Source organism: Galeopterus variegatus, unplaced genomic scaffold, assembly GCF_000696425.1.
Source record: "Galeopterus variegatus unplaced genomic scaffold, G_variegatus-3.0.2 Scaffold1244, whole genome shotgun sequence".
Taxonomy (NCBI): Eukaryota; Metazoa; Chordata; class Mammalia; order Dermoptera; family Cynocephalidae; genus Galeopterus; species Galeopterus variegatus.
In genome coordinates, this window is record NW_007727355.1 from 75,344 (window position 1) to 89,744 (window position 14,401).

The 14,401-nt window shown below is 52.6% G+C and overlaps 2 protein-coding genes and 1 pseudogene across 3 annotated transcripts in view; all 3 read left to right on the forward strand.

Annotated features, from left to right (window-relative positions):
- On the forward strand, positions 1–7,528 carry LOC103592925 (lipid phosphate phosphohydrolase 3-like). 2 transcript variants are annotated; one of them, XM_008575817.1, is made up of 5 exons: positions 1–60; positions 2,251–2,408; positions 3,264–3,681; positions 5,219–5,395; positions 5,560–5,977. In XM_008575817.1, exons 1-3 carry the CDS (start codon positions 24–26, stop codon positions 3,591–3,593), a joined length of 525 nt encoding a protein of 174 aa, XP_008574039.1. In that variant the 5' UTR covers positions 1–23; the 3' UTR covers positions 3,594–3,681; positions 5,219–5,395; positions 5,560–5,977. The 2 variants fall into 2 exon arrangements, with proteins under 2 accessions (XP_008574039.1, XP_008574040.1); XM_008575818.1 differs by lacking the exons at positions 5,219–5,395; positions 5,560–5,977 and adding an exon at positions 7,355–7,528.
- LOC103592940 lies at positions 3,658–7,879 on the forward strand (annotated as a pseudogene).
- A 2,085-nt stretch (positions 7,880–9,964) lies between these two features.
- TUBB4A (tubulin, beta 4A class IVa) overlaps positions 9,965–14,401 on the forward strand; it is a 6,473-nt gene continuing 2,036 nt past the window's right edge. Inside the window, exons 1-4 of the mRNA XM_008575819.1 lie at positions 9,965–10,099; positions 10,597–10,705; positions 10,827–10,937; positions 14,057–14,394. Of these exons, the coding sequence (XP_008574041.1) occupies positions 10,043–10,099; positions 10,597–10,705; positions 10,827–10,937; positions 14,057–14,394 (615 nt within the window). The 5' untranslated portion in view covers positions 9,965–10,042. The remainder of the gene's footprint in view (positions 10,100–10,596; positions 10,706–10,826; positions 10,938–14,056; positions 14,395–14,401) is intronic.

Genomic DNA, 14,401 nt, shown 5'->3' on the forward strand with positions numbered 1-14,401 from the left:
TGCCGAGCTCCGGGACCGCCAAGATGTTGGTGGCTTTGGACGTGTTCTGTCTGTTGCTGGGTGAGCCCCCTCCCCACCAGCCTTGAGCACCCCCATCCCGAGATCCAAGCGGTTGTGGAAGGGGTCTGTGTCCCTCTCGGTCTTTACCTGAGAGTCACTAGACTGGGGGCTGTTTGCACTGGTGTGTGTACTTGGGTCGTGTGTATGTCATCCATGTGTGTCACAGTGTTTCTGGGGCGTCTGTATCAATGTGTACGAATGGGAGAGAAAAGGACCCTCCACAAGTGTGGCTTTTGTGTCCACAGCACTTGGTATATATGGCTGTATGTTTGCCTGCCTCCTGGGTCTGTGTCTATTGTTGGGTTGTGTGTCTGGGTTTGTCTGTGTGTGTGCGTTGCATATCTCTGTGTACGTCTGACTGTATGTGTGTTGGATGTATGTACGTGGATCTGTGTTGTATTTCTATCTGTGTGTATGTATGATTCCAAGTGTGTGCGTGCATGTGGGTCTGTATGTAGGTCTAGCTGTCTGTAGTGGGCTCTGTGTGTATCTGGCTCGGTATGTGTGTCTCTCGCTGGGTTTCTGTGCATCTCTGTGTGTCAGTATCTGACTATGTTGTATTGGCTTAGAAGAGATGGAGTGTTTGTTATGTGTGACTCTGTGGGTGACTCCTACGCATGTACTTAGTCTTTGGGAGCCTGTGACTATGCACATATCTACATTGGAGGTGGGTCCAATGGTATTTGTGTATCTGGGTGTGCATCTGGCTCTGTGCAGACCTATGTGTATTATGTGTATATTGTTGCATTGTGTGTATGTCTGTGTATATCTGACTCTGGATGTCTGGGTCAGACTATGTCGTTGTATAACTGTGTATGTCAGATTCTATGGGTGTGTATCTGGCATCTGTGTGGATTGTGCTTGCCTGGAATCTAGATGCATAACTGACATACACCATTGCCCCCAAATCTCCACTAGGCAGAACCAGTAACCAAGGGCCCCTCTGGGGAGGGGAGGCCAAGCTGGGACAATAGCTTTGCCTCCCCTCATTCAGCCTAGGAAGGGAGTTAGAGGGTGTGGGGGGCTTGTTTCCAGCTGCCTGGCTCTACTAGACTTCAGGGGCCACAGAAAGAACAGGGTCAAAGGAAGCGTGGGGGGGCTGGGAGGAGGCCTTTGGGGTGGGTGAGTCTGATAGAAAGCTTAGCACCTGCTGGAGACAGGCCCCCAGCCCTGTCTGACCTTAGGATGATAATGTCAGGAGGGGTGGGGCTCTGGGCCCTGTTCAAACACACATTCACACCAATATCCCCCAACTGAGTCAGCTATAGAGCCACAGATGTAAGCATAAACACACAAATAAACCCTGGACACAACCACACACAAATGCCAGCACAACCCACACTTCCACAGACACACACTCATAACCTCAGACACACACACAAACACACCCCCAGATCACATACAGGAGCATGCACACCCAAACAGCTATCCACCTGCATCACAAACACATATTCACACCACGCATACACACGACGCATGAGATGCGCACACACCAAGACACACACATCTACATTCATGCACATCTTCAAGCACACGGGCATATACCAGGACAAACATGCACACGAACACTTCCCTAGACATAGTCATATACCTGCAAAGACACAGAGACTTGCACACACAAAGACACACTTTCATAGCCACAGACTGGCTCACAACTACACAGAAAGACACCCCAGAAAACACACATTCACAGATTCACAGAGACCTATTCATATAGCAGGTAACAGAAAAGTCATCCATAAGCTGAGACACACACGTGCACACATATGCACCCATGCAAAGACGCACAGAGCCACAGCACACACGTATACCTGCACTCATCAGGACACACACACATACAGAAGACTTGAGTTCTCCCACCCTTACCCCCTCATTGTCCTGACCCCTCACCTACCTCATTCACACATCCACAAATGCCACACCTACCCACGCCACCCACCCTCCCACCATCTCACACACCTGAGGGAGGATGCTGACTGCAGGGTGGCTGAGAGGACCCTATCCATGGACGGGTCCCTGGGGCTCTCCCCTCCCTCACCTTCTGGCCAGATCATCCCCCTGCAGAGCCTTCCTGCCCTCCCACCATGTCCAGGCTGTGAAGACACAGGAAGGACCGGCTGGCCAGACGGCCTGAGGAGAGTAAGCCTCAGGTGACCCAGCCATGAGTGGGGTCTTCTCTGTCCCCTGCAGTCAGCATCCCCACCCTGCTCTGTGAGAGCGGTTACGTAGCACCCCACTTCCAGGGCTTCTTTTGCGACGACAACACTATCCAATACCCTCGGGTGTCCAATTATGCCATCGAGGACTCGGCACTCATCACCATGGACTTCTTAATCTGCATCTTCATGGTAAGGGGCTGGACACCTTCACCCCGTGTAGTGGTGACATGCCACGGCAAGCTTCACCCTTTCTCTGGCAAAGTTGGAAGCCCTGCCCTAAGGCAGGAGGGAGTCCCACCTCTTTTCCTAATGACATGGGAACTTTCGCTGCTTGATGACATAGAAGAAAACCTTCCCTTGAGGAAAAGGTAAGGCTCAGCCCTTGTTGACACAGGACAGAGGAGGCGCCCACCTCTCTGCCTTGAGCATGGAGCAAAAGAAAGTTCAGCTTCTTCCCCTAGTAGACAGGAAACCTTCATCCCTTATATGCATAAAGCAGGAAGCAGTCCTGCCCCTTCTCTGCTGTGCTGGGAAATCTCCTCCTTTCAGACATAGAGGGACTATCTTGCCTCTTTCTCCTGGTGGAAAAGGAGGTCCCACCAGCTGCAAGCATTTGAGAGGAAGTCTATCCTCTCTTCCTGATGTCATCCTGCCTATATGACATAAAAAGTGGGGATGTCCCACCCCTTTTCCTGGTGTAATGTAACAGGAAGTCCCAACCCTTTCACATATGGGACTCTTGCCGATGTCTGCCATAAAATAGGGGGATGTCTCACCCCTCTTCTTGGTTAAATGGGAGGCCATGCTCCTAGCCCTAGTGAAATAGGAAATCCTGCCCATTGCAGACACAGGGGTGGGAGAAGTCTCCCATTTCTGTGTATGACAAATCGAGAAGCCCTGCCCTTTTGCCTGGTTTAGTGGAAAACCGCACCCCTTTTCCACATGCAGAAGGGAATATGGAACCTGTCCGAGACAAAGTGTTGAGGATTCTCCACTCTTATTGTTCCCCTGCCCCCAGCAGTGGTTTACGCCCCACCCCCGCAGATCAGCCTCGGAGAGATGATCCGTGTCCGGAGCCTGCAGCTGAGCTCGCCAGCCTTATTAAACAGCACCTACATGGTCATGGTCTACAAGCATCTGGGCACCTTCATCTTCGGCGGCATGGCCAGCTACTCCCTGGCAAACATTGCCAAAATGACCACCGGGAGCCTGCGGCCCCACTTCCTGGCCGTGTGCCAGCCAGACCCAACCTCCTTCAAATGCGACAGCGGCTACATCACCAACTACACCTGCACCGGGCAGCCTGCCGACATCCTCAATGCCAGGCAAGTGGGCGGGTGGGGAGCATCCCTTCCCCACCCCAGCCACCGCTGATCTCTGCCCTCCTTCCTGCCCATCTCCCAGGAAATCCTTCTATTCTGAGCACGCCTCCTTCGGGATGTACTGCATGGTGTATCTGATGGTGAGTGTTGGCAAGAGGCAGTCCACATACCCAGCAAGGCCAGAGAATGCTCCATTGTCCCCTTGCCGCCACCCTCTACCCTATATTTGGTGCCAGCAGTGCCAGGCACGGCTTCCACAGAGCTCGTGTGTGCCCCTGGAATTGGGAGAGCTTCTGTGCTCTTAAAGGCTCATTTAGCATCCCAGTCCTCTGTCCCACCCCTCCCCACAGCTGGAGAGGGCCTGTGCCAGGCTGGGCCCATGCCCAGGGCTGGGCTCTGCCAGGGCAAGGAGAAAGACCATCAGACCCAGCTGAAGTGCAGGTGGAAGGTCTGTGTGGTGAGGTGGAAGGTGGGGCCAGAGAGGGGGCAGGAAGGACCTCTGGGAAAGAGCCCGTGATCCACAGGCCAGCACACAAAGGCACATGATGGTCACACAGCCACCTCAACACCAGCAACATTTTCTTCCTGAAAGACAACCGATTTGACTGCCAGCCATTTTTTTTTTTTTTTAATTTCAAAAACCAAGTAACAAAGTAACTACAGCATCCTATAGTGATAAAGACCTGGGGTGTTGGACCTGGAATGCACAGTCTCTGTGGCCTTTATTCCCAGCCTCAACAGTGTGTGACCCTTGGGTGAGATACTCAACCTCCTTGGGCCTCCATTTCCTCATCTGTAAAATGGGCACGCAAACAGCACCTACCGCCTATGGTTGTGGTTTCATGAGTGAAAACATAAACCAGCTGATACACACTAAAGCACATAGAAAAGGGTCTGACCATAGGATCTGGTCTAAACATCGTTATTGTTATCAGTAATAGGACTCCTTCTGTCCCCCACAGGGTGGTTGGATCTGGGATGCATGTCACCAATGCCTCGAGGCTCACAGATGGAGTGGAAGTGTCCCCCTCCCTACCACCACCCTAGGTGGCAAACAAATCACATACAACTAGGTCCAGGCCACGAGGCCTTTTTCTGGTTTCAGGGTCCTCAGAAAGGGTAGTCAGTTTTGTGAGCAGAATGTTCTGGGTCTCCAGGAATTCTCTTATCTAGTGCCAATGCCTGATCTCTCCCCCAAAACATATAACAGTCTCTTTCCCATCCTTACTGCTCATATCTAGGAAGTGGATCTGATGTTTTTAAACCTATTGTTTGAAAATGGGAAATTTTTGGCTTTTGTTTGCCGTTTCAAAATCAGCCCAATCTCTGCTGTTTGAGGGTTCCCTGATGAGTCTGACCCAGTTTGATTGGAGATCTGCCACCTGCAGGAGGTGGGGGTGTTGGGCCACGACATGAGGCTCACCTGTATGGTCTCAGCTGACTGCATGGGAAGTCCTCCATGCCGTGTCTAACAGTTCTCCCAACACTAGTGCGTAGCTAATAGGGAAAAACCAGTGGCCACAGCCAATACCCTGTTTACACACTGACTTCCATTTTCGTACAAAACTGTCAAGGTAGAATGTCCTGCTTCATAGTATGGGTCAGGTGGCCGCAAAAATGCAGTGCCTCTCGATACCAGCTCCCCGGTCTTCACAGCACTGCGCACCCACCCCCCAGCTCTATGTGCAGGCCCGCTACTGGGGACAGAAGACCAAGCTGTTGCGACCAACCATCCAGTTCCTCTTCTTATCACTGGCTCTGCTCACGGGCTACATCCAGACCTTAGACCATTGGCACCACCCCTACGACATGGTCTTCGGATTCCTGCTGGGAGCCTTGATGGCTTTCTGGGTGGTAGGTGATGCCATGGGACACCTGGGTACCAGGGGGAGTCTGCTCACCTGGGAGCTACGGGCACACCTGGTGGTCTTTACCTCCCAGGACTGGAGCTTAGGAGAGCCAGACTGGGGAGGGGTGACATCGCCCACCCCAAACCCCTCTCCCCTTCATCCCCACAGGCTTTCTATATCTCTGGACTGTCTCTGTATCGGGCAATGCCAGGTCCCAGCAGCCCCGGGCACTAGAAGGCCACCCTCTGCTCTCCATTCTCTTGCCTCTTGCCCTCCCTCCAGATTCCTCCCCTGAGGGCCATCAGGGAGCCCAAGGGATGCTCTGAGATAGAAAAAGATAGTGGTCTCTGCATGGCCTGTACTTTCCAAGGAGCTGTCCCTTCCCAGGTGAGCTAACCAAGGAACCCCCCCCCCAACTGCTGAGTCTACACCCCAATTCAGCCGTGTCCTGGCAGGGTGACACAGGAAAACCCCATTTTTCCAGGACTGAGCCCATACTCCTAAATCATCCCCTCCCAGCAGGGCCACTTCTGTTTTTATTCTTTTTTTAAGATTCTTGATATATTAAAAAGTTAAGAAATGCCAACACAGGGTTGACAAATTCTTGATATACATTTACGTGGGTTGGTGGGCCGCCTATTTCAATCGGGTACTGTGTCTCTGTGATCAGTTGTAACAAGGCGTTGGGTGACAACCCCGAAAGCCTAAATCGGCGTCACTCAGCCGTGGTACTATTGACATTGACATTCGGGATCAGATCATTCTTTGCTGTAGGAGCCATCCTGTACATTATGGGATGAGCAGTATCCCTGACCTCCACTCACTCAATGCCAGGAACACCCCGAAAGCTGTAATGATCAAAGATGTCTCTAGACATCAGCAAGTGTCCCCTGGGGGGCAGAATCACCCCTGGCTGAGAATTCCCTGGTTAGGGAAGTCCATTGACCCCCAAGAGACTCTGTGTTCTGTAATTATCTGGCCTACTGAAGTCCTAGGAAGTAGCACACATTTAAATAAACGCACTGAGAGCTCTCCGGGTAAAGACGGCAGACGCAGCATGGTTGCAGCTGTTCACTGACTACTTTCAGCACGTCTGGTAAACCTGTCCAGGTTGAATATGCTTTGGCTGCTGTAGCTGGAGGACCCCTTCAGTGGGAATTAAAGCTGCAAATGGTGTGCTATCCGTGACTGCAGAGAAACAGAAATCCATTCTATACGATGAGCAAGATATATACAGAGCAAAATCGATTACCAAGCATATTAGTTTCTGTTGCTTATAACAGAATACCTGAAACTGGGTGATTCATAGAGAAAATTTATTTCTTACAGTTTTGGAGGCTGGGAAGTCCAAAGTCCAGGGAACACATCTGGTGAGGACCTTCAAAAATGATGGTGACTCTCCACAGGGAGGCAGGGTACCCCATGGCAACAGGGCTGAGCAAGAGAAAGCTAACCTGCTCACTCACTCTCCTTATAAACCCATCAGAACCTCACCCATTACTCCGTGAATGAATCAATCCATCCACAAGGCCACAGTCCTCACAATCTAATCACCTTTTAAAGGCCCCACCTTTCAATTACCATAATAGGATTTCCCACCCTCAACACTGTCACAGTGGGGATTAATACATGAACCTTTGGGGGACACAATTCAACCCACAGCATCGAGCATATGGGTTTGGTGTAGAACGCATGGGGCAGTTACAGAGAGCTTGTGCACAGGCTCAAAAACTAGCTCAGCAATACTGATTTCTTTTTTTTTTTTTTTTTTTTTTAAAATGAGCAGTAAGGGGATCTTAACCCTTGACTTGGTGTTGTCAGCACCATGCTCAGCCAGTGAGCAACCAGCCATCCGTATATGGGATCCGAACCCGTGGCCTTGGTGTTATCAGCACCGCACTCTCCCAAGTGAGCCACGGACCGGCCCAGCAATACTGATTTCTTGCTAAACTCATTCCCACAGCTCAGCTGCTGCAGAGAGTAGCTCCCGGACAAAAGGATACACCCAGTCAGGTGGTCTTCATCCATTTGGATTTTCTTCTCTCTGGTTGAAATGAGAGATGACAATATTTATTTCAGTTAGATCCATCTGGAGCTTGCTTTGCCTGGAAAACCACAGCAATGGGAAAGAATTATGTGATGGGGAAACTTTCTTGAGAAACAATATAAAGAAGATCTGCAACTTGGAATTCAAGGTGTTCACACAGCAAGAGAGTGGCAGCAAATACATAGAATTTGGAATCTGCAATGAAACTGGATTTAGGAGGCTTACTCCAATGGACATGAGGCATTACTTGGCTGCCATAGCATAATAATGAAGTGTCTGAAAAATCCAGAATTTCAGATCATGTGTCTACTTAAACATGTTTCAAGTATGCTTTGTTTTGCAGACTTTCTGCATACTTATCTCTACATGGTTTCACGGATTGATGTTTTTTAAATGACACCTATAAATCATAACAAGCTGTTAAATCCAACTTGCAGTGTTTTAGGAGTTAGTAAAATGTTAACGAAGTAATTTCCTGCTCTTTATCACAGTTGATTTCTGGAAACTACATTGCAAAGCAGAATGATGAAATCACTCTTTAGTCTTCATGCAATATTGGTAAAGCCAAATCTTGTTACCCTCTTATACCAGACGTTGCCTACGTTTTGGTAAAGAGAAACTGCCGATTTTGGTAAACATCACTGTTTTTAGAGCTGGGAGAATCTGCAGACTTTCATGGATTTATGAGGCAAGATAGGATGCATAGGTGTTTTTAGGCACTGTTAGGTGTGGCTGAGTAAAACCCCAGGATGCCTTTGAGATTGTACTGGAGTTTTGAAGAGGGCTAAGCCAAATTGGTTTCCTATGGGCAATACCTTATGCAAGCAAATAAAAAATGGTTTTCGGGGGGAAAAATACACACATGCATACATACATACGAACTAAGTGGGGAGGGAGAGAGGAGGTAAATCACAGAAGCTGGGGGACCCACCCCAGTCTAACCCATATACCATCTAATCCATCTGGAATTTATTCCAGTGTCTACTGTGAGCTAGCAGTCTCGCTCAAATGTTTTTCCCAAATAACACAGGGTTTCTCAGCCCTAGCCCTATTGACACTTGGGGCCGAATCGTTCCCTGTGATGAGGGCATCCTGGGCACTACAGGTGCTGAACAGCATCCCTGGCCTCCACCCACTCCATGCCAGAAGCACCCCCACATCCCAGTTGTGACAACCACAAATGTTTCTACACATTGCCTGGGGTCCCTTGGGGGGCAAAAGTACCACCTCCCTTCATGTTTGAGAGCCACTGGTCAGAATTAGAGGCCAGCGGCAAATGTGAGGTTCGGCAATGTGAGGTTGGAACCATATGGTCTACGTGGCTTCCCCACCCCAACCTACAATAGGCAGAAGTCCTTAAGTTGAGGAGGGGTGAGGAGGAGGCTTCCTGGGATGGCAGAGCTGGAGGCTGCCAGCAGAAGGAGGCCCCAAGAGACCTGACCTTCACCTGAGGGGCAGCCCAGGAAATCCTGACCAGCCCCTGATAATAATTGTAATCAAAATGGATACAATTTATCCTTGACTCTGTGCGAGGGTAGACTGGGGCCCCCTTGTTGTTGACTGGGCCATGTCACTGGACCCTCCCAACAGCCCAGGAGGGCAGGCATTCATTACTACTCCTTCTTGCAAATGAGGAAGCTCAGGAAGAGAAAGAAGTGGCTTGTGCAAAGTCATATAGCTAATAAAAGATGCAAAGATGTGGGAGATGGTTTGTAATGAATTATAACAAGGAATAATAAGGGAGGGAAGAGGCGTTGATCTGGAGGAACAAGGCAGCCCAGGGGGGGAATCGCTATCCTCTCTCCTTCCCCCAAATATGTAATTCAGCTATAAGTCTTACTCTCTGATCCTCCCCAGGCCAGGCTAGGGTGATCCCACCCGGGATGGGCCCAAAGCCCAACATAGGTGTCCAGGGGGAGCCCAGGGTTCCCCCACAATCTCCACCAGCTTCCACAAGCATCCACAACCAAACACGGAAGGAAAATGGTGCTTTGACTGATTCTGCAGCTTTAACACAAGTCCTCAGGGGAACCATGAGCCCTTTACCTCCACCCCCCAATCAGATCGCTACTCTGGAGCCCCTAGATCGGCCCCACTAGGAGCCCTCCTGGTTAATGCAAGGGTTCTGGCAAACGAGGTCTAAATGGAATGAGGAGGGAGGCCGTGGCCAGAGAAACTGAGGCACGGCCTGGAGGTGGAGGTCGTGGGGATAGAGAAGCGACAGCAATTCTCAGCTCCTTGTGTACCAAGTGCTGCCCCTTCCCCCACTCAATTTCTGCAAAATGCGGGTGGCCGGGCCCGCCTGAGGGCGGGGAGGCATGGAAAGGGGGGAGATGGCTCAGAGGGGCCCGGAGTGGCCCTGGCACGCCCCAGCCCGTACCCCCGGAGGTCTCGGAGGCCGCTGGGGAGGGCGATCCCTGCACCCCCGCACCCTCAGGCCTGGGGCGGGACCAGGGGGCGGAGCGGGCGGTGACCGGCCGTGACGTGAGCCCCGCCTGCTGATATACAGACACCCCGGGGGCGCAGGGACAGTGCATCGTCGCCGCCGCAGCCTGTCCCAGCGTCCGCGCCACCGCCGCCGCGTCCACCGTCAGCGCCACCGCCATGCGAGAGATCGTGCACCTGCAGGCCGGCCAGTGCGGCAACCAGATCGGAGCCAAGGTGCGCGGGGGACCGGGCCCGGGGAGGGGCGCCCGAGATGAGCACAGCCGGGTCCTCGAGTTCCCCCCAGAGATCCCCCACCTGGGGCCTTTGGGGGACGGGGTCCCCAAGAGGCCAGCGCCCCGGGGACGGTGGGGGAGGGGGCACTGGGGGCAGGGACAGGCTGGGAACAAAGAGGCCGGTAGGAGTGGGGCCCCGGCCTTCGGTCTGCTCGCCACAGCCGGCTTCACAGCTGGAGCACTGTCCCCTCCAGGCGCACAAAGAGACCCCGCCCTTCCCCCCGGGGGCTGCAGCCCGGGTGCGTTGGCACCAGGCAGCTCTGCTGGGTGCTGACTCTGCACCCCGCCCCCACCTCTTCTTGCTGCCTCATCCTGGCCTGGCCACCATGTCTCAGGTCCCCCATTCACCTTGCTTGGGGGAGAGGCAGCAGCTAGGGGATCCTGGGACTGGTCACCTGCTTTCCCCTTGCTCAACCCTGCCCACCATCACCCCTCTAGTTTTGGGAGGTGATCAGTGATGAACATGGCATCGACCCCACCGGCACGTACCATGGGGACAGTGACCTGCAACTGGAGAGGATCAACGTTTACTACAACGAGGCCACAGGTAGGGCCAAGGAGGCACCTTCCAGAGCAGGGGTGGGGAGTAGCCGGGAGGGGACAGGATGCTCCCAGGCGCTGTGGTTCCTGGCGCTCACCTGAACTCCCCTCCATCTGCTTCCCCACAGGAGGAAATTATGTCCCCAGAGCGGTGCTGGTGGACCTGGAGCCTGGCACCATGGACTCGGTCCGCTCTGGCCCCTTCGGCCAGATCTTTCGGCCTGACAACTTCGTCTTTGGTGAGTCCCCAGCGTGGTGCACAAGCAGTGAAGTCCCCTTATTCCTTTTACTTCTAAATGCTTGATGAAAATTTTCTACTGAATATCATCGCAGAGTCACAGGGACCCCCCCATACCAGTGGCGGAGGCAGACGGCATTCGGGGCTGTGATGGGGATGCCCAGGCCACTGTGGGAGCCCTGGGGAGGCATCTGATACAGGAGGGGTTTCAGGGAAGGCTTCCTGGAGGAGGTGGCATTTTTAATTCATCAACGTGGACCAGAGCCAGGCTGCCTGGGTGAGAATTCCAGCTCTGCCACTTCATGCATTTGACAAATAGTGAGTGAGCACCCAGTTTCAGAAGCTGAGGATACAGGCAAGAACAAACCAGACAGAGCTCCTCGCCCCCGTGGCGGGAGATGGACAACAGAGGAGATAGATAAGGAAAACAGAGCCCCGGATTGAGTCCGCTAGGGGACCTTGGACAGGCTCCTTAACCTTTCTACACTTCAGTGTCTTCGTCTTTAAAACGGATTACCAAATGCAGAAGAGAATCTGCAGGGTAGCAGATTGTGAGGCTTAAAGCCGTTCATACGTGTAAAGAATTTAGAATAGTGCCCAGCACGGTGGAAAAGGTAAATAAGTGTTTGTTGCTGTGATTTTCATGATCATTATTACTATCTGAAGCCTAAAAGATGAGTAGGACTTGGACCAGCCAAGGGGCATTGAAGGGAGGAAAGAAGTGCAAGACAGATGGAACAGCATATGGGAAGACAGTGGGGACATTTTTGGCACTTAGACTCAAGGGTGCCTTCCGCTCTGTGACTGTCATTCCGGAAAAGCTTTCCTGGATCAAGCTGGCTGTACACCTCCACCCCGGCCTCAGGCCCCAGACTCCACCCTCTCCCAGCACCCCAGTATCCCTCCTCCTCTGAGCATGGGTGGTTTAAAGGCTGGAGTCTAGGGACTGACGAGCCAAGCTGTGTGACCTTGGACAGGTGACTTTCCCTCTCTGATCTGTGCAAAGATGCTGAAAGACAGTAATGCCCCTGTATAGATGTGGCTGATAATAGATCCTCAAGAAATGGCTTTAGAAAGACAAAATGAGACGGCTGGCTGCTTAGCTCAGTTGGTTAGATCATGGTGTTGATAACACCAAGGTCAAGGGTTCAGATCTCCATACTGGCCAGCTGCCAAAAAAAAAAAGAAAAGAAAAGAAATAAGAAATGAGGTTAGCCAAAGGGCATGAGGGATTCTAGGATGGCCACGGGTGGCTGGCGGATGGGCCAAGAGATTCTGCAGCCTCTGGGAGGTGGGGGCTGGGGGTGATAAAAGTATGGACCCAAAAGCCAGACTGCCTCGTTCTTGGCTGCGTCACTTGCTTGAGGGGTGACTTTCCACACATGACCTAACCTCTCTGTGCCTCCGTTTTCTCACCTATAGAATGGAAGTAAGAAGAGTGTGTACATATGGGCCTCAGAGATTTGGCGGAAAGATTCAGAGATGCAGGACATGCCCCACATCTCGCATATTGTTCTTTTTTGTTGGGGGGCAGGGGGAGGCAGCTGGCCGGTTGGGGGTCCAAACCCCTGACCTTGGTGTTATAAGGCCGCACTCCAACCAACTGAGCTAACCAGCCAGCCCACATTTAGCATATTTTAGACGCTCGAAACAGTCCATTGTTGAGTAAGAACAGCACCTACTGTGTGCCAGACACAGCTACGACCAAGACAAAGTCCTTATCCTCCACGAGGTTATGTTCTAGGAGGGGGAGACAGACACAAGCAGAAAAACAAAAGGACATATATATAAGGTAGAGTAGTGACAGGGACTATGTAGCAAAATAAAACAAGGTAAGGAGATGGAGGACAAAGAGGAGGGTTCATTACAGATCGGGGGCTGGGGATGGTCAGAGATGGCTTCCCTGAGGAGGTGACATTGAACAGAGACCTGAAGAAGGTGAGAGAGGAGCCATGTAAAGGAAAAAGCATTCCAGGCAGCACGAACAGTCAATGCAAAAGTTCTAAGGTGGGACCGAGCCTGGCGTGTGGGAGGAACAGTGAGGCAGCCCGTGAGGCTGCAGCAGAGTGAGCGAGGGGCCAGGGGCAGGTTGTGGAGGGACTTGTGGGCCGTGGGGAGGACTTGGGCTGGTCCCCTGATGGAGGTGGGAGCCATGGAGGGCTGTAGGCAGAGGACGGACAGGACCTGACTCAGGTGCTCACGGGCGCCCTCTGGTGGCTTCAAGGAGAACAGACCGTGAGGTGACGGTAGGAGTTGGGGGACCAGGGCATGGGGGCTGCGGGCAAGGATGGGGCGGACCAAGGTGGAGGCAGAGGAAGGGGTGAGAAAGAGTGTTGCCTGCTCACAATAATATTCTAATAATAACGTTCTAGTACTAATCCTTGTCCTCCTGCAGCTTGCATTTCACTGCGAGATTATAGACAATAAACATGATTAATAAGAAAACAGGCTTGTCAGTGCCACAGAGAAAAATACGGCAGGGAAGAGGAACAAGAAAGGGGGAGGGCTTGTATTTGTGCATAGGGCACTCAAGGAAAGCCTCGCTGAGGCTCACAAAGTCCTGAAGGAGGTGAGGAGGGACTTTGGGACAGGCTGGGGGAGCAGCGTGCCAGGCAGAGGGAACAGCACGTTCAAAGGCCCTGGGACAGGACTGAGCCTGGCGTGTGGGAGGAACAGCGAGGAGACCCAGGTGTCTGGAGCAGAGTGAGCCACGGGGAGAGAGGAAAGTGGGTAGGGCAGAGAGGGGACAGGGGCAGGTAGTGAGGGGGACTTGGGCTTTTAGTGAAAGATGGGAGTCCTGGGATGGTTTTGGGCTAAGATGGAACATGATTTGATTTAGGTTTTACTGGGATCCTTCTGGCTGGTGGGTGAAGGGGGCAGAGACGAAAGCAGATAGAAGACATAATAATATGAATCATCTTCATGTTAACTCTTCATTCTTTTACTGTTTTTGTTTGGTTGTTGGCTTGGTTGGGTTTTTTGCAGCTGGCCAGTGTGGGGTGTTCCTATTTTTGACATTGCTGTTATTAGTCATGGCCTAGGGGTCCTCTAGGTGGTGGCAGGGTTGAGGGTAGGAGCCTCCCCTAAGCGCCCGTGTGTCCCCTCCCTGTTCCTCCCCAGGCCAATCCGGAGCCGGCAACAACTGGGCCAAGGGGCACTACACGGAGGGCGCGGAGCTGGTGGACGCCGTCCTGGACGTGGTGCGCAAGGAGGCCGAGAGCTGCGACTGCCTGCAGGGCTTCCAGCTGACGCACTCGCTGGGCGGGGGCACTGGCTCGGGCATGGGCACGCTGCTCATCAGCAAGATCCGGGAGGAGTTTCCGGACAGGATCATGAACACCTTCAGCGTGGTGCCCTCGCCCAAGGTGTCGGACACGGTGGTGGAGCCCTACAACGCCACCCTGTCCGTGCACCAGCTGGTGGAGAACACGGACGAGACCTACTGCATCGACAACGAGGCCCTGT